A 23,163-nucleotide genomic window follows, 5' to 3' on the forward strand; every position below is an offset into this window, starting at 1 on the left:
TGTTCTAACTCCTGATGTGAGGCTCGTGCTTTACAGTGTTCTAACTCCTGATGTGAAGCGTGTGCTGTACAGTGTTCTAACTCCTGATGTGAAGCGTGTGCTGTACAGTGTTCTAACTCCTGATGTGAGGCTCGTGCTGTACAGTGTTCTAACTCCTGATGTGAAGCTCGTGCTGTACAGTGTTCTAACTCCTGATGTGAGGCTCGTGCTTTACAGTGTTCTAACTCCTGATGTGAGGCTCGTGCTGTACAGTGTTCTAACTCCTGATGTGAGGCTCGTGCTGTACAGTGTTCTAACTCCTGATGTGCAGCGCGTGCTGTACAGTGTTCTAACTCCTGATGTGAGGCTCGTGCTGTACAGTGTTCTAACTCCTGATGTGCAGCGCGTGCTGTACAGTGTTCTAACTCCTGATGTGCAGCGCGTGCTGTACAGTGTTCTAACTCCTGATGTGAGGCTCGTGCTTTACAGTGTTCTAACTCCTGATGTGAAGCGTGTGCTGTACAGTGTTCTAACTCCTGATGTGAAGCGTGTGCTGTACAGTGTTCTAACTCCTGATGTGAGGCTCGTGCTGTACAGTGTTCTAACTCCTGATGTGAAGCTCGTGCTGTACAGTGTTCTAACTCCTTATGTGCAGCGCGTGCTGTACAGTGTTCTAACTCCTGATGTGAAGCTCGTGCTGTACAGTGTTCTAACTCCTGATGTGAGGCTCGTGCTGTACAGTGTTCTAACTCCTGATATGAGGCTCGTGCTGTACAGTGTTCTAACTCCTGATGTGAAGCGCGTGCTGTACAGTGTTCTAACTCCTGATGTGAGGCTCGTGCTGTACAGTGTTCTAACTCCTGATGTGAGGCTCGTGCTGTACAGTGTTCTAACTCCTGATGTGCAGCGCGTGCTGTACAGTGTTCTAACTCCTGATGTGAAGCGTGTGCTGTACAGTGTTCTAACTCCTGATGTGAGGCTCGTGCTGTACAGTGTTCTAACTCCTGATGTGAAGCTCGTGCTGTACAGTGTTCTAACTCCTGATGTGAGGCGCGTGCTGTACAGTGTTCTAACTCCTGATGTGAGGCTCGTGCTGTACAGTGTTCTAACTCCTGATGTGAGGCTCGTGCTGTACAGTGTTCTAACTCCTGATGTGAGGCTCGTGCTGTACAGTGTTCTAACTCCTGATGTGAGGCTCGTGCTGTACAGTGTTCTAACTCCTGATGTGAAGCTCGTGCTGTACAGTGTTCTAACTCCTAATGTGAGGCTCGTGCTGTACAGTGTTCTAACTCCTGATGTGAGGCTCGTGCTGTACAGTGTTCTAACTCCTGATGTGAGGCTCGTGCTGTACAGTGTTCTAACTCCTGATGTGAGGCTCGTGCTGTACAGTGTTCTAACTCCTGATGTGAAGCGTGTGCTGTACAGTGTTCTAACTCCTGATGTGAGGCTCGTGCTGTACAGTGTTCTAACTCCTGATGTGAGGCTCGTGCTGTACAGTGTTCTAACTCCTGATGTGAGGCTCGTGCTGTACAGTGTTCTAACTCCTGATGTGAAGCTCGTGCTGTACAGTGTTCTAACTCCTGATGTGAGGCTCGTGCTGTACAGTGTTCTAACTCCTGATGTGAGGCTCGTGCTGTACAGTGTTCTAACTCCTGATGTGAGGCTCGTGCTGTACAGTGTTCTAACTCCTGATGTGAGGCTCGTGCTGTACAGTGTTCTAACTCCTGATGTGAGGCTCGTGCTGTACAGTGTTCTAACTCCTGATGTGAGGCTCGTGCTGTACAGTGTTCTAACTCCTGATGTGAGGCTCGTGCTGTACAGTGTTCTAACTCCTGATGTGAAGCTCGTGCTGTACAGTGTTCTAACTCCTGATGTGAGGCTCGTGCTGTACAGTGTTCTAACTCCTGATGTGAAGCGTGTGCTGTACAGTGTTCTAACTCCTGATGTGAGGCTCGTGCTGTACAGTGTTCTAACTCCTGATGTGAGGCTCGTGCTGTACAGTGTTCTAACTCCTGATGTGAGGCTCGTGCTGTACAGTGTTCTAACTCCTGATGTGAAGCTCGTGCTGTACAGTGTTCTAATTCCTGATGTGAGGCTCGTGCTGTACAGTGTTCTAACTCCTGATGTGAAGCGTGTGCTGTACAGTGTTCTAACTCCTGATGTGAGGCTCGTGCTGTACAGTGTTCTAACTCCTGATGTGAGGCTCGTGCTGTACAGTGTTCTAACTCCTGATGTGAGGCTCGTGCTGTACAGTGTTCTAACTCCTGATGTGAGGCTCGTGCTGTACAGTGTTCTAACTCCTGATGTGAGGCTCGTGCTGTACAGTGTTCTAACTCCTGATGTGAAGCTCGTGCTGTACAGTGTTCTAACTCCTGATGTGAGGCTCGTGCTGTACAGTGTTCTAACTCCTGATGTGAAGCGTGTGCTGTACAGTGTTCTAACTCCTGATGTGAAGCGTGTGCTGTACAGTGTTCTAACTCCTGATGTGAGGCTCGTGCTGTACAGTGTTCTAACTCCTGATGTGCAGCGCGTGCTGTACAGTGTTCTAACTCCTGATGTGAGGCTCGTGCTTTACAGTGTTCTAACTCCTGATGTGAAGCGTGTGCTGTACAGTGTTCTAACTCCTGATGTGAAGCTCGTGCTGTACAGTGTTCTAACTCCTGATGTGCAGCGCGTGCTGTACAGTGTTTTAACTCCTGATGTGAGGCTCGTGCTGTACAGTGTTCTAACTCCTGATGTGAGGCTCGTGCTGTACAGTGTTCTAACTCCTGATGTGAAGGCTCGTGCTGTACAGTGTTCTAACTCCTGATGTGAAGCGTGTGCTGTACAGTGTTCTAACTCCTGATGTGAGGCTCGTGCTGTACAGTGTTCTAACTCCTGATGTGAGGCTCGTGCTGTACAGTGTTCTAACTCCTGATGTGCAGCGCGTGCTGTACAGTGTTCTAACTCCTGATGTGAGGCTCGTGCTGTACAGTGTTCTAACTCCTGATGTGAGGCTCGTGCTGCACAGTGTTCTAACTCCTGATGTGAAGCTCGTGCTGTACAGTGTTCTAACTCCTGATGTGAAGCGCGTGCTGTACAGTGTTCTAACTCCTGATGTGAGGCTCGTGCTGTACAGTGTTCTAACTCCTGATGTGCAGCGCGTGCTGTACAGTGTTCTAACTCCTGATGTGAAGCGTGTGCTGTACAGTGTTCTAACTCCTGATGTGAAGCGTGTGCTGTACAGTGTTCTAACTCCTGATGTGAGGCTCGTGCTGTACAGTGTTCTAACTCCTGATGTGCAGCGCGTGCTGTACAGTGTTTTAACTCCTGATGTGAGGCTCGTGCTGTACAGTGTTCTAACTCCTGATGTGAAGCGTGTGCTGTACAGTGTTCTAACTCCTGATGTGAGGCTCGTGCTGTACAGTGTTCTAACTCCTGATGTGAGGCTCGTGCTGTACAGTGTTCTAACTCCTGATGTGCAGCGCGTGCTGTACAGTGTTTTAACTCCTGATGTGAGGCTCGTGCTTTACAGTGTTCTAACTCCTGATGTGCAGCGCGTGCTGTACAGTGTTCTAACTCCTGATGTGAGGCTCGTGCTGTACAGTGTTCTAACTCCTGATGTGCAGCGCGTGCTGTACAGTGTTCTAACTCCTGATGTGAAGCGTGTGCTGTACAGTGTTCTAACTCCTGATGTGAAGCTTGTGCTGTACAGTGTTCTAACTCCTGATGTGCAGCGCGTGCTGTACAGTGTTTTAACTCCTGATGTGCAGCGCGTGCTGTACAGTGTTCTAACTCCTGATGTGCAGCGCGTGCTGTACAGTGTTCTAACTCCTGATGTGAGGCTCGTGCTGTACAGTGTTCTAACTCCTGATGTGAGGCTCGTGCTGTACAGTGTTCTAACTCCTGATGTGAAGGCTCGTGCTGTACAGTGTTCTAACTCCTGATGTGAAGCGTGTGCTGTACAGTGTTCTAACTCCTGATGTGCAGCGCGTGCTGTACAGTGTTCTAACTCCTGATGTGCAGCGTGTGCTGTACAGTGTTCTAACTCCTGATGTGAAGCTTGTGCTGTACAGTGTTCTAACTCCTGATGTGAGGCTCGTGCTGTACAGTGTTCTAACTCCTGATGTGAGGCTCGTGCTGTACAGTGTTCTAACTCCTGATGTGAGGCTCGTGCTGTACAGTGTTCTAACTCCTGATGTGAGGCTCGTGCTGTACAGTGTTCTAACTCCTGATGTGCAGCGCGTGCTGTACAGTGTTCTAACTCCTGATGTGAGGCTCGTGCTGTACAGTGTTCTAACTCCTGATGTGAAGCTTGTGCTGTACAGTGTTCTAACTCCTGATGTGAGGCTCGTGCTGTACAGTGTTCTAACTCCTGATGTGAAGGCTCGTGCTGTACAGTGTTCTAACTCCTGATGTGAAGCGTGTGCTGTACAGTGTTCTAACTCCTGATGTGCAGCGCGTGCTGTACAGTGTTCTAACTCCTGATGTGCAGCGCGTGCTGTACAGTGTTCTAACTCCTGATGTGAGGCTCGTGCTGTACAGTGTTCTAACTCCTGATGTGAAGCTCGTGCTGTACAGTGTTCTAACTCCTGATGTGCAGCGCGTGCTGTACAGTGTTCTAACTCCTGATGTGAGGCTCGTGCTGTACAGTGTTCTAACTCCTGATGTGAGGCTCGTGCTGTACAGTGTTCTAACTCCTGATGTGAAGCGTGTGCTGTACAGTGTTCTAACTCCTGATGTGAGGCTCGTGCTGTACAGTGTTCTAACTCCTGATGTGAGGCTCGTGCTGTACAGTGTTCTAACTCCTGATGTGCAGCGCGTGCTGTACAGTGTTCTAACTCCTGATGTGAAGCGCGTGCTGTACAGTGTTCTAACTCCTGATGTGAAGCGTGTGCTGTACAGTGTTCTAACTCCTGATGTGAAGGCTCGTGCTGTACAGTGTTCTAACTCCTGATGTGAGGCTCGTGCTGTACAGTGTTCTAACTCCTGATGTGAAGCTCGTGCTGTACAGTGTTCTAACTCCTGATGTGAAGGCTCGTGCTGTACAGTGTTCTAACTCCTGATGTGAGGCTCGTGCTGTACAGTGTTCTAACTCCTGATGTGAGGCTCGTGCTGTACAGTGTTCTAACTCCTGATGTGAGGCTCGTGCTGTACAGTGTTTTAACTCCTGATGTGAAGCTCGTGCTGTACAGTGTTCTAACTCCTGATGTGAAGCTCGTGCTGTACAGTGTTCTAACTCCTGATGTGAGGCTCGTGCTGTACAGTGTTCTAACTCCTGATGTGAGGCTCGTGCTGTACAGTGTTCTAACTCCTGATGTGAAGCTCGTGCTGTACAGTGTTCTAACTCCTGATGTGAGGCTCGTGCTGTACAGTGTTCTAACTCCTGATGTGAGGCTCGTGCTGTACAGTGTTCTAACTCCTGATGTGAAGCGCGTGCTGTACAGTGTTCTAACTCCTGATGTGAGGCTCGTGCTGTACAGTGTTCTAACTCCTGATGTGAGGCTCGTGCTGTACAGTGTTCTAACTCCTGATGTGAAGCGCGTGCTGTACAGTGTTCTAACTCCTGATGTGAAGCGCGTGCTGTACAGTGTTCTAACTCCTGATGTGAGGCTCGTGCTGTACAGTGTTCTAACTCCTGATGTGAGGCTCGTGCTGTACAGTGTTCTAACTCCCTATGTGAAGCTTGTGCTGTACAGTGTTCTAACTCCTGATGTGAGGCTCGTGCTGTACAGTGTTCTAACTCCTGATGTGAAGGCTCGTGCTGTACAGTGTTCTAACTCCTGATGTGAAGCGTGTGCTGTACAGTGTTCTAACTCCTGATGTGCAGCGCGTGCTGTACAGTGTTCTAACTCCTGATGTGCAGCGCGTGCTGTACAGTGTTCTAACTCCTGATGTGAGGCTCGTGCTGTACAGTGTTCTAACTCCTGATGTGAAGCTCGTGCTGTACAGTGTTCTAACTCCTGATGTGCAGCGCGAGCTGTACAGTGTTCTAACTCCTGATGTGAGGCTCGTGCTGTACAGTGTTCTAACTCCTGATGTGAGGCTCGTGCTGTACAGTGTTCTAACTCCTGATGTGAAGCGTGTGCTGTACAGTGTTCTAACTCCTGATGTGAGGCTCGTGCTGTACAGTGTTCTAACTCCTGATGTGAGGCTCGTGCTGTACAGTGTTCTAACTCCTGATGTGCAGCGCGTGCTGTACAGTGTTCTAACTCCTGATGTGAAGCGCGTGCTGTACAGTGTTCTAACTCCTGATGTGAAGCGTGTGCTGTACAGTGTTCTAACTCCTGATGTGAAGGCTCGTGCTGTACAGTGTTCTAACTCCTGATGTGAGGCTCGTGCTGTACAGTGTTCTAACTCCTGATGTGAAGCTCGTGCTGTACAGTGTTCTAACTCCTGATGTGAGGCTCGTGCTGTACAGTGTTCTAACTCCTGATGTGAAGGCTCGTGCTGTACAGTGTTCTAACTCCTGATGTGAGGCTCGTGCTGTACAGTGTTCTAACTCCTGATGTGAGGCTCGTGCTGTACAGTGTTCTAACTCCTGATGTGAGGCTCGTGCTGTACAGTGTTTTAACTCCTGATGTGAAGCTCGTGCTGTACAGTGTTCTAACTCCTGATGTGAAGCTCGTGCTGTACAGTGTTCTAACTCCTGATGTGAGGCTCGTGCTGTACAGTGTTCTAACTCCTGATGTGAGGCTCGTGCTGTACAGTGTTCTAACTCCTGATGTGAGGCTCGTGCTGTACAGTGTTCTAACTCCTGATGTGAAGCGCGTGCTGTACAGTGTTCTAACTCCTGATGTGAGGCTCGTGCTGTACAGTGTTCTAACTCCTGATGTGAGGCTCGTGCTGTACAGTGTTCTAACTCCTGATGTGAAGCGCGTGCTGTACAGTGTTCTAACTCCTGATGTGAGGCTCGTGCTGTACAGTGTTCTAACTCCTGATGTGAGGCTCGTGCTGTACAGTGTTTTAACTCCTGATGTGAAGCTCGTGCTGTACAGTGTTCTAACTCCTGATGTGAAGCTCGTGCTGTACAGTGTTCTAACTCCTGATGTGAGGCTCGTGCTGTACAGTGTTCTAACTCCTGATGTGAGGCTCGTGCTGTACAGTGTTCTAACTCCTGATGTGAAGCGCGTGCTGTACAGTGTTCTAACTCCTGATGTGAGGCTCGTGCTGTACAGTGTTCTAACTCCTGATGTGAGGCTCGTGCTGCACAGTGTTCTAACTCCTGATGTGAAGGCTCGTGCTGTACAGTGTTCTAACTCCTGATGTGAAGGCTCGTGCTGTACAGTGTTCTAACTCCTGATGTGAAGGCTCGTGCTGTACAGTGTTCTAACTCCTGATGTGAGGCTCGTGCTGTACAGTGTTCTAACTCCTGATGTGAAGGCTCGTGCTGTACAGTGTTCTAACTCCTGATGTGAGGCTCGTGCTGTACAGTGTTCTAACTCCTGATGTGAGGCTCGTGCTGTACAGTGTTCTAACTCCTGATGTGAGGCGCGTGCTGTACAGTGTTCTAACTCCTGATGTGAGGCTCGTGCTGTACAGTGTTCTAACTCCTGATGTGAGGCTCGTGCTGTACAGTGTTCTAACTCCTGATGTGAGGCTCGTGCTGTACAGTGTTCTAACTCCTGATGTGAAGCGTGTGCTGTACAGTGTTCTAACTCCTGATGTGAGGCTCGTGCTGTACAGTGTTCTAACTCCTGATGTGAGGCTCGTGCTGTACAGTGTTCTAACTCCTGATGTGAAGGCTCGTGCTGTACAGTGTTCTAACTCCTGATGTGAGGCTCGTGCTGTACAGTGTTCTAACTCCTGATGTGAGGCTCGTGCTGTACAGTGTTCTAACTCCTGATGTGAAGGCTCGTGCTGTACAGTGTTCTAACTCCTGATGTGAGGCTCGTGCTGTACAGTGTTCTAACTCCTGATGTGAGGCTCGTGCTGTACAGTGTTCTAACTCCTGATGTGAGGCTCGTGCTGTACAGTGTTCTAACTCCTGATGTGAGGCTCGTGCTGTACAGTGTTCTAACTCCTGATGTGAGGCTCGTGCTGTACAGTGTTCTAACTCCTGATGTGAAGGCTCGTGCTGCACAGTGTTCTAACTCCTGATGTGAGGCTCGCGCTGTACAGTGTTCTAACTCCTGATGTGAAGCGTGTGCTGTACAGTGTTCTAACTCCTGATGTGAGGCTCGTGCTGTACAGTGTTCTAACTCCTGATGTCAAGTCTCGTGCATTACAGTGTTCTAACTCCTGATGTGAGGCTCGTGCTGTACAGTGTTCTAACTCCTGATGTGAAGCGCGTGCTGTACAGTGTTCTAACTCCTGATGTGAGGCTCGTGCTGTACAGTGTTCTAACTCCTGATGTGAGGCTCGTGCTGTACAGTGTTCTAACTCCTGATGTGAGGCGCGTGCTGTACAGTGTTCTAACTCCTGATGTGAGGCTCGTGCTGTACAGTGTTCTAACTCCTGATGTGAGGCTCGTGCTGTACAGTGTTCTAACTCCTGATGTGAGGCGCGTGCTGTACAGTGTTCTAACTCCTGATGTGAGGCTCGTGCTGTACAGTGTTCTAACTCCTGATGTGAGGCTCGTGCTGTACAGTGTTCTAACTCCTGATGTGAGGCTCGTGCTGTACAGTGTTCTAACTCCTGATGTGAGGCTCGTGCTTTACAGTGTTCTAACTCCTGATGTGAGGCTCGTGCTGTACAGTGTTCTAACTCCTGATGTGAGGCGCGTGCTGTACAGTGTTCTAACTCCTGATGTGAGGCTCGTGCTGTACAGTGTTCTAACTCCTGATGTGAGGCTCGTGCTTTACAGTGTTCTAACTCCTGATGTGAGGCTCGTGCTGTACAGTGTTCTAACTCCTGATGTGAGGCTCGTGCTGTACAGTGTTCTAACTCCTGATGTGAGGCTCGTGCTGTACAGTGTTCTAACTCCTGATGTGAGGCTCGTGCTGTACAGTGTTCTAACTCCTGATGTGAGGCTCGTGCTGTACAGTGTTCTAACTCCTGATGTGAAGCGCGTGCTGTACAGTGTTCTAACTCCTGATGTGAGGCTCGTGCTTTACAGTGTTCTAACTCCTGATGTGAGGCTCGTGCTTTACAGTGTTCTAACTCCTGATGTGAGGCTCGTGCTGTACAGTGTTCTAACTCCTGATGTGAGGCTCGTGCTGTACAGTGTTCTAACTCCTGATGTGAAGCTCGTGCTGTACAGTGTTCTAACTCCTGATGTGAGGCTCGTGCTGTACAGTGTTCTAACTCCTGATGTGAGGCTCGTGCTGTACAGTGTTCTAACTCCTGATGTGAAGCGCGTGCTGTACAGTGTTCTAACTCCTGATGTGCAGCGCGTGCTGTACAGTGTTCTAACTCCTGATGTGCAGCGCGTGCTGTACAGTGTTCTAACTCCTGATGTGAGGCTCGTGCTGTACAGTGTTCTAACTCCTGATGTGAAGCTCGTGCTTTACAGTGTTCTAACTCCTGATGTGCAGCGCGTGCTGTACAGTGTTTTAACTCCTGATGTGCAGCGCGTGCTGTACAGTGTTCTAACTCCTGATGTGAGGCTCGTGCTGTACAGTGTTCTAACTCCTGATGTGAGGCTCGTGCTGTACAGTGTTCTAACTCCTGATGTGAAGCTCGTGCTGTACAGTGTTCTAACTCCTGATGTGAGGCTCGTGCTGTACAGTGTTCTAACTCCTGATGTGAGGCTCGTGCTGTACAGTGTTCTAACTCCTGATGTGAAGCGCGTGCTGTACAGTGTTCTAACTCCTGATGTGCAGCGCGTGCTGTACAGTGTTCTAACTCCTGATGTGCAGCGCGTGCTGTACAGTGTTCTAACTCCTGATGTGAGGCTCGTGCTGTACAGTGTTCTAACTCCTGATGTGAAGCTCGTGCTTTACAGTGTTCTAACTCCTGATGTGAGGCTCGTGCTGTACAGTGTTCTAACTCCTGATGTGAGGCTCGTGCTTTACAGTGTTCTAACTCCTGATGTGCAGCGCGTGCTGTACAGTGTTCTAACTCCTGATGTGAGGCTCGTGCTGTACAGTGTTCTAACTCCTGATGTGAAGCTCGTGCTTTACAGTGTTCTAACTCCTGATGTGAAGCGCGTGCTGTACAGTGTTCTAACTCCTGATGTGCAGCGCGTGCTGTACAGTGTTCTAACTCCTGATGTGCAGCGCGTGCTGTACAGTGTTCTAACTCCTGATGTGAAGCGCATGCTGTACAGTGTTCTAACTCCTGATGTGAAGCGCATGCTGTACAGTGTTCTAACTCCTGATGTGAAGCGCATGCTGTACAGTGTTCTAACTCCTGATGTGCAGCGCGTGCTGTACAGTGTTCTAACTCCTGATGTGCAGCGCGTGCTGTACAGTGTTCTAACTCCTGATGTGAAGCGCATGCTGTACAGTGTTCTAACTCCTGATGTGAGGCTCGTGCTTTACAGTGTTCTAACTCCTGATGTGAGGCTCGTGCTGTACAGTGTTCTAACTCCTGATGTGAAGCTCGTGCTGTACAGTGTTCTAACTCCTGATGTGAGGCTCGTGCTTTACAGTGTTCTAACTCCTGATGTGAGGCTCGTGCTTTACAGTGTTCTAACTCCTGATGTGAAGCGCGTGCTGTACAGTGTTCTAACTCCTGATGTGCAGCGCGTGCTGTACAGTGTTCTAACTCCTGATGTGAGGCTCGTGCTTTACAGTGTTCTAACTCCTGATGTGAAGCGCGTGCTGTACAGTGTTCTAACTCCTGATGTGCAGCGCGTGCTGTACAGTGTTCTAACTCCTGATGTGAGGCTCGTGCTGTACAGTGTTCTAACTCCTGATATGAAGGCTCGTGCTGTACAGTGTTCTAACTCCTGATGTGAAGCTCGTGCTGTACAGTGTTCTAACTCCTGATGTGCAGCGCGTGCTGTACAGTGTTCTAACTCCTGATGTGAAGCTCGTGCTGTACAGTGTTCTAACTCCTGATATGAAGGCTCGTGCTGTACAGTGTTCTAACTCCTGATGTGAAGCTCGTGCTGTACAGTGTTCTAACTCCTGATGTGAAGCTCGTGCTGTACAGTGTTCTAACTCCTGATGTGCAGCGCGTGCTGTACAGTGTTCTAACTCCTGATGTGAAGCTCGTGCTGTACAGTGTTCTAACTCCTGATATGAAGGCTCGTGCTGTACAGTGTTCTAACTCCTGATGTGCAGCGCGTGCTGTACAGTGTTCTAACTCCTGATGTGAAGGCTCGTGCTGTACAGTGTTCTAACTCCTGATGTGAGGCTCGTGCTGTACAGTGTTCTAACTCCTGATGTGAAGCTCGTGCTGTACAGTGTTCTAACTCCTGATGTGCAGCGCGTGCTGTACAGTGTTCTAACTCCTGATGTGAGGCTTGTGCTGTACAGTGTTCTAACTCCTGATGTGAAGGCTCGTGCTGTACAGTGTTCTAACTCCTGATGTGAGGCTCGTGCTGTACAGTGTTCTAACTCCTGATGTGCAGCGCGTGCTGTACAGTGTTCTAACTCCTGATGTGAGGCTCGTGCTGTACAGTGTTCTAACTCCTGATGTGAGGCTCGTGCTGTACAGTGTTCTAACTCCTGATGTGCAGCGCGTGCTGTACAGTGTTCTAACTCCTGATGTGAAGCGCGTGCTGTACAGTGTTCTAACTCCTGATGTGAGGCTCGTGCTGTACAGTGTTCTAACTCCTGATGTGAGGCTCGTGCTGTACAGTGTTCTAACTCCTGATGTGCAGCGCGTGCTGTACAGTGTTCTAACTCCTGATGTGAAGCGCGTGCTGTACAGTGTTCTAACTCCTGATGTGAAGCGCGTGCTGTACAGTGTTCTAACTCCTGCTTATCCGGTTCTTGTGTCATTAGCATCACCCTTAAGATTTCCCTTGTGGCGCAGTCCTCAGGCTGCTCCTGAGCAAAGGTCTCTCCTGCTCATGGAAATTAGTTCTTTTGCAGGGAGAGGATTTGAGGTGGCAATTATTTCCCCAGTGTATTCTATCAGTATCTTATGCACACTGCTGCGCGCTCTCTGGCTCGCAGGGCTGCAGGGCCAGCTCTGAGATGGTGACTGGCTCCGTCGCTAAGGCTTTGTCGCAGTCAACGCTGCCTTGTTTCCGGTTTGCTGCTTTTGCTGTTCTGCAGGATGTAGGTGTGGGTGGAACTATCAGACCTTGGTGGACTGCGATCACTGCTCAAGCATTCTCCCCTACTGTCTTACTTCCTTGACTCATTTTCAACTTTTCTTTTGTTCTCGTTCACTGAAGATGGGGGCTCACAGGCCTGTCCTCCCTGCATCGCGGTCCCTTTTGTGTTTCCTGTCTTTGTCATTTTCTGTGTCACCTCTGATGTCTCCTTCACCATCTGTCTGTCTGTCTGTCTGTCTATCTATCTATCTATCTATATTTTATATCAATTATTACAGTTTTAGTCCTCAATGTTACTTGTCTTAACAAACAAGCTTGGTCACTTTATGACGTCTAGTTCCCTCACTTTATGACAGCTAGTTTCCTTGTAATTCTTTGAAGTCTGGTTTTTCTTCCCCCTCAAAGGCATCAGTTCAGCATAATCTTGTTTATTTTTAATTTTTAAAATGTATACATTTGTATTTTTACACATATGTAAAATAAATTACATAGAGCAAGGAGAGCCACGAAACAATCAGGGATTATATTAATGTTATATTCATAGTGTTTTGGTTATTTGTATTTGGCAGCCTTGAAGAAAACATCTTTCCTATCTTGGTGAGTCTCAAAATCTGATGGTAGATTCGTATCTATGGTATCTTATCTCTATCAATTTAAAACACCTATCTAGACCTAAATACATTTTAAGCCCTAAACAACTAAGCCTAATTGTAAAACTGAACTATCTGGTCTTCAGTCCCATCAGAGACTTGGGAAGGAATAAAATTAATTGCCTGAGAGTATACAGGGAGTGCAGGCTAGCATCTTCCAAAGTGAAAAAAAAAATGACAGAGACAGTTTGCTACCTGTACAGTTACCCAAAACTCTCTATAACATTGGAGCATCATCTTCAGCCTTCTGACCCAATATCTCTGACAGACATATGTGTGAGGCAGGAACTATTGAGGACTTGCTTACCCTGTCTTGGCAGAGTTTGGCCACCAACTCTACCTGCATCCAAGCTTGCCCTTTTTAGGCAGAATTCTGTCTGTAGCCAAAATGAGGACATTTTGCTCAGTGGCTGGTCTGTCACATTTGAAGCCATCTCCAAAAGGAGGGTCTTTGATGCTCATCTTCTTCTTTGAGGTAGGCTGGGTGTTGCCAGGAGCTAACCTGTCTTGTTGTCAAAGAATCTTTAGAATAATAAAAACCATCTTTAATGCTATATTCTGTAGGACTCTGAGGTTTTTGAAGACTTTATATGTTTTACCTCTTCTATCTATAGAATCATATCTATCTGTTACACCAAGATGTATATTCTTGTGATAAAAATAGTTGAGCATATCCTAAGGCAGTCAACATAAATCTCATCTGCTTGCCATCTCCACTGACACATTCATAGGGACTTTATCAGGATCATGAGCTCGCATGCCCTGGAGTCCTGTGTTTACTATGCCGTGTGTTTGAAGGGCACACATCCAGCAAGCACATACATGCGCTTCTGAGTAAGCTTTCTGTGTTCCCCACCTGGACCTTTAAAACAAGTGTTGTGACAACTTCACACTGGCATGTCCCCTTGTTTCTCTAGTTCTTATGCCAGGCAGGGGCGTTTCCTTCAGAATGAGCCTGTTCCCGATTCACCTGCTGGCATTTAGGGACACTGGCTTTGGGATAGACTAACATAGCCTCTTGCCTTGGGTGGGCCCTGGTGCTGTCTCCAGATACTCGGGGGGGGGGGGGGAACCTTTGGCCTATGTGGCAGATAGTCGCATGGACCTCAGGGCCAGATATGAGTCAAGAAAAGAGTTCTCTTTGTTTTAGTCATTATTTGTGTGTTTCCCAGAAAAACCGAACCTACAAATGTCTTCAGACATATGGCTTAGAATTCCCCACTTTACCCCATCCGCGTCCTGACCTTCCTCCCTTCATCCTCTGAGCATTGTGTGTGTGTGTGTGTGTGTGTGTGTGGCTTTCACAAGTTTCTGTTTGCTCATCTTGTCCCTGTCTCTCTCTCATGAATGCATTGGTGTTGTGCTATTGATGCCTATGAAATATTTTTAAATGATGAAGATCTCTGGCAATAAAAAAATAAATCTAGCAAGGAATTTACATTGTCTTTTGAACCCATTCCAGATTTTTTTTTTAGACTTTTCTATTATGAAAAGCTTTTCCCTCCCTTTCAAGTTACAGGATCCTTCCTGCTATAGTCTCAACCTGCTTCCTGTTTCCTGCTAGCCCTCCCCCTTCGGTCCCCCATTTCAGAGTTCCTCCATAATTCATGCCCGGACTTGTATGTGAGAGAAAAAGTCCCTTTTCTCTTAGTTGACTCATTGGCCCTCCTCATCTTGCCAGGCCTCAGTGTCTTCATTGCAGAAAGTGGGGTGCTTTGTGCCTGTTCGTTAGGTTAATGTGTTGCAAAGATAAAGCAATAATGTAAACTCAGCCCTTCATATTAAGCAAATGTCTGGAAATAACAGGAACAGAATATAATAGCCTGATGCTTACCTGCAGCGTTTAGTGTTGGCACCAGATGTGGACAAGGCCATAGAAAGCTGTCATGCCATGCAGCAGCAGCAGGCAAAACAGGGTGCCAAGCAAGGACCCAACACAGGAAGGCAGAGGTATGGAAACCAGGGAGGGTGGTCCAGGCAGAGGCCAAGACCACCTCATCACAGGCCCTGGCAGCTCATTTTTACGCATGCCAACATGCAGGGGACAGAATCCATGTCATTCAGGGAGCCAGCTGTGTGCTCCGGGGTGTGCCCTTCATTTAGAAAGCATGGGGAGCTATGGGTGCACCGGTGCCTTGGTCCGTTTGGTGACAGGATGGCAGGTAGTGGTGAGGGTTGTATCCAATTAACTGTATTTGGCAAAGCTTGCAAAAGGTGGTTGGAAGGGCCTGAGACTGCCTGGAAGTCCAGGTGGCTGCCTTGAGGGACCTCAGGTGTGGATGGAGAGCCTTGGAAACTAGGGCCGACTCTCATTGCAGGAGTGGGTAGGATTCAGTGATAGGGCCTGGCGAAGCAAAGGTCGGGTCATGTGATCTCAATAGTGTGTAGAAATCTAAATTATAGACTTTTTTGTTGTTGTCGTTGATGCTTACTCATAAGACATGCCTACGTGTTTAAGACCTGCCCCTTCTCTGCGCCGCTCTGTTTAGCCCGCTTCTGATGAACAGCGTGCTTATGTTGTCCATAGCTGCCCAGTGTCGCATCGTCCATCGCTTGACTTTAGATCTCATTGTCACATTTGTGGGCCTCTGCCTGTAATCATGTTTTCACATCTTGCTTTAATTTCCTTGGACATATTACACTTGGTCATCTTGCCATTCGCATCAGACCCCTCCACCAGCTGAGTCACCCACACACCTGATTCTGCGTCTTCTACCTTAGCCTGATGTGAGTCTCTTTGTGGTTTCCGGTTAGTGCCTACGCATGTGCTTGGTGTGCGCATGCGCTTGGTCCCGAGTCGGCCGCCTGACTTTCTCTAGAGCAATGGTTCTCAACTCGAGGGTTGTAACTCCTTTGGGGGGTAAATGACCATTTCACAGAGGTTGCATATTAGATACCTTGCATATCAGATATTTACATTATGACTTATAACAGTGACCACGAGGAACTGTATGTATGACAGGGTCACAGCATTAGGAAGCCTGAGAACTGCTCTAGAGAATGTCTGGGGTTATTTATGTTGGGCACGCAGGCGCAACTTGTACGTTTTCAGCGTGAGGTTTTTTCAAGGATGTCTTCACACAGATAGTGGAAGGGCTGTTTTAGGCCACCTATTCTTTTATAATTATTAGTATTTTTATTTTATGTACATTGGTGTTTACCCTGCATGTATGTTTGTGTGAGGGTGTCAGATCATGGAGTTAGAGACAGGTGTGAGCTGCCATGAGAGTGCTGGGGATTGAACTTGGGTCCTCCGGAAGAGCAGTCAGTGCTCTTAATGCTGAGCCATCTCTCTAGATCCTGGCCACCTGTTCTTGGCATATTTCTTACCTTCCCCATTATCTACAGAACAGAGCCCCCTGAGCTTTACACATCCAGAAACCAAGAAGAAAGCCAGGGGTTGAGCCTGGAGGCAGGGAGGGGAGGTAGGCAGGGTGCAGGAGACCCTGGGGCCTTTGTATGGTGAGGGGTTCTGTTCTGCTTCATGGGCAAGGAGGAGGGGCCTATGGAGCCTTCAGCAAGGGGCAAGGAATGCAAAGCCGATTTATATCTGACACAGAAGTCACTGCTCCCAATCTGGGTGGACAGGGTGTTTGTGTTCAGGATGGCTGGGGACAGCATCAACTGTCCAGGGTAGAGTAGAAGATCCTCAGAGTCCCCAGGCGCAAACCCTGTCCAGAGCTTTCTGCCTTGCGAGCTGTCTTTGGGACACTGCTTCTTGGCTGTTCAGCATTTCCTCACTGTCAACCAGCCAACTTGACCTTATCTTCCAAGGTGAACCTAGATGCTGTCCCTTGTTTCTCAGCTGAACCTAGAGTTTCCTGAGGCTCCCAGGGCTTTCTCACCATGCAGAGTCACCTTGTGATCACAGCCTTGGCTACCTTGCCCCTTGAGCCTCCAGACTTGGCACTGGGTGGGCCCAGCAGCCATCAGTGGAGACACAGGATGATTGGCGCTGCAGCTCCCAGTAGCTGCTGTCACTCCCTCCAGTCACAGCACCTCTTCTCCCTAACTCACATTCAAATGTATGCAGGAGAGAACTTATTAACAATTAAGAAATCACAAAAATAAATCCCGAACACTCCAGTGTTCACACCAGAGGCTGTGGTCTCATTATACTGCAATTGTATTTTGCGATCACGGGTCTTATTTAAATTTGTATTTCACTTTCCCTGCAGTTTTTAAATTGCCTCAGTTAGTTCTTGATTATCAGGTATTATTTGCTGTATTTTTAAGGATGTGAGGTATTTAAGTGTGAAGACCCTTAAGTGGCGCACCTGTATGTCTGAGAGTTGTGTTCTCTCCTTCCTGGGAAGTCACAGTTACTTTTGTTTTCTGTATCCCAGTCACTTTGGATCAAACATGGGTGACATTGATGCTGAGGCTTTGTGGGGTGCCATGGGAATTCTGAGGGGTTGCCTCTGAGCTAATGACATCAAGAAGCTGAGGAGAAACATGACAGTGAAGCCGGGGACTGAAAATGTGTCCTGGAGCTGTCCTCTCCTCTGTACTTCCTGCCCGCAGTCCGATGTCTGGAACACTGTAGCGTATTCTCTGTCATTCCCTCAGGACATCACAGAACTCTTACAGAAACTGTTTCCACTTTCCAAGGATTCTCCACCCCGCACCCAATTGCCAAGAAAACATTTTAAAATGAAGGTGTAGTCCTATATGTACCATCCACTACTTCTTATTTTGTCTTCTTTGTTTGGGAAAATTTTTTCACTGTTTTCCAACTATCACACCTTGAGCTTGTGCTTTGGCCACACAGTGCGGCCAGGACTGCCGTGTCTTCCACCCTGGCGCCTCTGCGGAGGGTGCCCTTCATCCCTTGTCCTTCTCTGCTTCCCTGAGAGGCACGCTGTGCGACCCTTTGCTCTTTCCACCTCCAAAGGGACCAGTGTGCGCTAATCTTCCTCAAAAGTCTCTGTGCATCCCTGAATCACAGAGGGCTCGTGTGCTGGTAGGTCTTCCTCAGCCTGCAGTGCTGGACCCAGTGCTGAGCTGAGGTTCTCACCTGGCCTGCCTGAGGGTGCGTCCACATTAGCAATCCTCCTGTCCTACTGTTAGGACTCGTTACAACTACATTGCATTTCCTGCCACAATATTCTATCAGCATCGTGGCTGCTAAAAGAACCTTTAAATAATTTTCACAAACATTTAGATTTGATAACTAGACATCTCTAGATCAACCAACTGAGCAAAGAATGCCAGTCTTGCTTAGCGTATCAAATACCGTCCTTTCGGCTGAAAGCATAACAGAAAACTTAATAGAGAGATTTGTTATTTTCCATGGAAATAGTTCTCAGAGAAGTTTGGCCCCAGAATTGGTTAATGCAGCAGCTTAGCAGATAGTCAGAGAGCCTGTACTTCCTAGTGTTAGCTATGTCATAGCATGCTTAGCACAACAGCTGGTTCCGCATGGTTCCAGGATAGCCGTGCAGCTCTAGAACCACAGCTCCGGAACCACAGCTCCAGAACCACAGCTCCAGAATCACAGCTCTAGAATCACGTTAGCATCCAGAGACTGAAGAGCCCCTCCTCTGCTTTGCCGAACATCTGTTCTCTCACTCTGTGAAGTCCTACTCCTGTTAGGCTCATCCCAGCTCTCTCTTGGCTTCCTTGCACTGATCAGGCACGCAGCTCCTCCTCCCTGTCTCTATAGCCTGAGGTGTGCCACTCATTTCTGCCTTTTCCTGAGGATTGTGTCAGCCTGGCCCCCTTTTTCCTCTTAGTTTCGAGCTCACGGTGACTTTTCTCCTCTCAGTGTGTTATCATTGTTTATTTCCATTTCCTTCCTGCCTGCTTTGTGTGTTCCCAGCTTTACCGAGGTGAACTTACAGATAAGAATTACATGTTTTTAAGGCATGCATGGGGTATTCCTATGTAGGCATTCCGTGTGCAATGATTTCTCCAATCAGCCGGTGACACACCATGGCTCCCTGCAGCTACCTCTGACTACACAGGTAAACCTGGACAGAGACTGTATGCTGAGGCTACCTGGGATGGCTGTGGGGTAGGCAAGGGAAGTATTGGTCACAGCGGCAGCCCTCAGTCCTGTCCTGGAGACACAGGCACGTGAAGGCGGGGTTAACCAGTCGGCCAATCTGCCTTCTAGTCTCATTGTTTCCTAGGTGTGTCCCTCCAGTGCGCAGCGCTCATTCTGTCTTAAGGGAAAGAAGAGGCCTGTACCCTACACACACACACACACACATGCACACACACACACACAGAGACACACACATGCACACACACAGAGACACACACGCACACACACACACAGACACACACACAGACACACACACAGACACACACACATACACACACAGAGACACACACACACACAGAGACACACACACGCGCACACACACACACACAGAGACACACACGCACACACACACACATACACACACACACACACACACACACCCCGCATGGCGCTCTAGACGTACCCTGACAAATTCCAGGGCAGGTGTGACATCCAGAGAGAGACTGCCATTTGCCCGGACTCCTATTCCTGTGCACAGCAGCTCTGTGCTACTGAACTTCAGGTGACAGGGCCTTCAGCAAAGTGCTAAAGCCACAGGGAGTCAGCCTGGCTCTAGGTGGATGGAGCCCACATAGTGATGCTTTCCTCAGCTTGAAGCATTCCTGACTTCCCCCTAAATCTCATGTCAGCTAACATGGTTGAGCACTGCTGGCTCTGCCTGGGTGTCGCTGCAGCCCTCCGCACTAGCTTTGGGATGTAGCTAGCATGGCCTGCTTTTCAGCTTCATTTCCAATATTTTGGAGACTTTCTGGCTGTCTAGATTTTTAAAAATTAGTATTTATTTTTATTTTTTTACTTATATATTTATATTATGCATATATAAAATAAACTACATAGAGCAAGAAGAACCATGAAACAATCAGGAATTATATTAATGTTACATTTATGGTGTTTTGGCTATTCATATTTGGCAACCTTGAAGAAAACATTTTCCTATCTTAGATTTTCTTATAAAATTGCAAATGATCTCAAAAGTGGTGAGCTTTTGAGCCTAGTGGCCTAAGGGCTAATTGACATGGCTTTGGGGGCTTCCTGGGGGGGGGTGTCAGTGAGCAGCAGTGATCTAGGGGACCAGGGACTAGTGTGACCTAGAGGCCTCTGCCCTAAACTCTCCACGGCCTTGCCAATTCAGGAGTCCCAGGAGCCAGCCCCCCATAGTAATTTATGACTAAGGTGACTCTCCATTGCTAGAGTCTTCTTGAGGAAGGACCAGGCCCTGTCCTCAGGCGCTGTAAAGTAGTAAACACTCCAAGTTCTTAGGGATGGCAACCAAAAAGACTTGTTTAGAGGACCTGATTTTAGCCTACTCCTGATTTCATCCTGAGAAGGCCCCCTACGGGAGCTCAAGCACCACAGAGCCTGGCCAAGTCTGTATACAAGCACAAGTCACAGTGTGTACTCTGAAGTAAGGGGCAGACCCTTGTACTGCTGGCAAATCGATCTCCGGACTGACTCCTGACTCCTGATCCAGGTGAAATCAGTGAGGTCTTCCTTGGCATGGTGGGCCTCCCGGCATGTTGGGTCTCCTGATTCCTGTGTCCTTTATGATTACCACCAGGCTGGGAGGGAGAGTGTTCAGTAACTACCTGGTGGGCTGCATTTAAAGCAGGACATTCTGCTGTGCTCCCCAGAGTGGCCACAGCCAGGATGTCAGGTCAAGGGGACTGTGCTTGAGTCAGAGGGAAGCCTAGGACGCCCAGAGGCCCCTGCCTCTGCTCCCTTCTCTGGTCTGCTTCCACTCGGTCACACAGCGCAGGATTGTATAAACCTCAGCCTTTCTTCCTGAGTGTCCAGGAAGGATCATCTGGACTCAGGTTACAGCAGGCTCTGATTGCGGCCTCAGATTGCCACTCAGGATGTTCCTGATAAGTCATCTGTGTGGATAATTGTCTATAAATGGAGCCGGAGGTCACAGAGAGCGGATGCAAGCCTTTGTTCTCAGCTGCTGGCCCCGACCACGTGAGGAGTCCTCACGGAGAGGAGGAAGGCGGCTGACATTGAGAAGCAGGCGGAGGTCCTCTCCCAATGGCTCCCGGACAAGGGGGCTGCCGGGGACCAGCTGGACAAACGACCCGAGCGTAGCGCTTGCGGGCGCCTTTCTAGCGTGCTTGGTCTTCAACCACACAAGTTTTGCTCTGCGGAGAATAGCGTGATGCAAAGTGTGGCGTCCAAGTAGGCATGAGTGTGTTCAGAGAAGAGCACAACAGCCCAGACAGATGCGGCCAGCAGACAGGACCGGAGCAGCTTGCCCCAGCCCAGAGCCGCCGATTAGGCTCACAGCGGGTGTAGGCGCTGATTGGCGGCCGTGGCAGTGGGCGGGGCGATACCGCGCCGTACGGTTCTCTGAGGGCCGGAGTATTGGGAGAGGAAGGGGTGGGCCGCGGGCGCTGATTGGAGGGCGTGACGGGGACGACGCCCCTGGGAAGGACCGCTAGCAGGGATTGGTGGGCGGGACGAGGGTGGGGCTGTCCGGAGCGGGTATTCCCACTGAAGGAGAAAGAGCGCCTGCCGCGGGCACTGATTGGTGGGTGGGCCTGTAGGCGTGGCACGGCAGCGCACTCTGATTGGTCGGGACGGCGCTGGGTGTAGTCTGTGGGCGGGGCCTACCGCCGGAGGGAGCTGGTACTCCTGGCCGGAGGCGAAGGCGCCGCTGGAGTGCTCCTGGGGCCGGGCCCGGTGGCCGGCGAGGCCTTCCCTTTGTGCTTGCAGCCCACGTCCTAGCCCAGGGCCACCGCGTCGGGCTCCCCCGGCGCGCGTGCCCGCCCGCGCGCTGCCCAGCCTGGGATGTGCCGGGGATGCGCGCCCGCCGGCCCTGCGGCTCCTGGCAGCTGGGCGCGGGGCGATGGAGCTGAGCATGAAGAAGTTCACCGTGCGCAGGTTCTTCTCCGTGTACCTGCGCAAGAAGTCGCGCTCCAAGAGCTCCAGTCTGAGTCGCCTCGAGGTAAAGGCCCTCCCCGGGGAGCACGCAGGATGCGGTTCCCTGCCGCGCCTCGAGTGGGCATGTGGAGCCCTGGTGACCGGGAGCTCTTCTCACAGCCCTGTGCATCGTCACCCCAAGAGCGTGGCGTGGGAAGTTATTTGAAAACTGGCCCAGTTGTCATTAAAACCTATCAAAGCTACTCAGAATGTTAGCACTCCATAACAGCTGCACAGAGCGAGTCCTTGCTGTGACTGAAGTCAATCCCAGTGATTTTTTTTTCTAGTGCCCCTGTGTGCACATATTCGGGGTCACTTCCCAGAGGCTTTACAGGAGGGGTGCGGTCCGTGCAGCAGGGTTGTCTCGTGGTGTGGGCGTGCTCTGGCAGGCTACACTCTAGTTCCAAGTTCTGTAGCCTCTGGTGCCTGCCGGTGCTGCCTCTGGTACTGTGTGGATGGTCAGGGTATTTGAGATCGGTGTAGAGTTTAACCAAAGCAAGTCAGGAAGGCTCCACGCACTCTGGCGCTCAGTGGTGGCGTGCCTGATGCAATTCCCTGCAGCCTCAGCTTTGAGATAGATAGGCTCCGAAAGCCGGAGGGCGCCGGAGAATGTTGACCTTTGCAGGTTCCCTTATCTTTTCTTCTGTGGGTATCCATAGCCAGTCCTGTGTGGTTTAAACGGCGGTTTTCATTTCAACAACTAAACTCTGCCCTCGTCCCAGTGCTCAGACCACGTTGTTGAGTCAGTAGATGGCAAAGTGGTGACCTGCTTAAGTGAAGTGTGAGGGAAAGCTGACAACTGACCTAGAGATTTCATGGACCGCTGATGCCGAGCTGGCCCACATGGAATTTGTGTGTGTGTGTAGGCTGGCCCACATGGAATTGGTGTGTGTGTGTGTGTGTGTGTGTGTGTGTGTGTGTGTGTGTGTGTGTGTGTTTGTTCCATTAGGAACAATGTCACAGATTCAGTTTGAATTTCTTTGTCTCAGCCTTACTATGTTACACATAGGTAAAGGGCTCTGTTGTAGTTTTTTATTTACCTGTATTATTAGTATGCCTGCCTAGCAATCAATCAAGACAGACACCTGTTATATTTTAAAATAGCCTTAGTTCACTTGGGGCAGGCAGAAATCAATTCTGTGAATTACTTCCCATGGTGGGGCAGGTATAGGATATGGGATCCCTGCCCCAATCCCATGCCATCTGCTTCTAATAATGTCTATCAAGCTAGCTCACATCCTTAATCCCAGATACTTGCTGATGTTCTTCAGCTGGGTTGACTTCCCATCCACGCCGGCCTCCTGCTTCTCCTTCAGCTAACCCGTGGCGGCCGTCTCCTCCTCTTTGGGTCTCTTCTTCCTCTCGTTCTTCTTCCCAGGATCCCTCTGTCTCCCTCCTATTTCAGCTGCCCTGCCCGGGTGTCATGGCTTTTTATTAATCGAAAGGTGGGTCACAGAGACCTTAGCAGTAATTAG

The 23,163-nt window shown here is 49.4% G+C and overlaps 1 protein-coding gene across 3 annotated transcripts in view; it reads left to right on the top strand.

Annotated features, from left to right (window-relative positions):
* RPS6KA2 (ribosomal protein S6 kinase A2) overlaps window positions 1–23,163 on the top strand; it is a 376,214-nt gene that overhangs the window by 209,014 nt on the left and 144,037 nt on the right. Inside the window, exon 1 of one of the 3 annotated variants that reach the window (XM_084776489.1) lies at window positions 21,373–21,713. The exons of the other annotated variants lie outside the window; for them this stretch is intronic. Coding sequence (XP_084632615.1) covers window positions 21,615–21,713 — 99 coding nt within the window. The 5' untranslated portion in view covers window positions 21,373–21,614. Of the gene's footprint in view, window positions 1–21,372; window positions 21,714–23,163 lie in introns of those variants that run through there. 3 annotated transcript variants of the gene reach the window in all.

This window comes from Acomys minous (genome assembly GCF_964271855.1).
Source record: "Acomys minous genome assembly, chromosome: 3".
NCBI lineage: Eukaryota > Metazoa > Chordata > Mammalia > Rodentia > Muridae > Acomys > Acomys minous.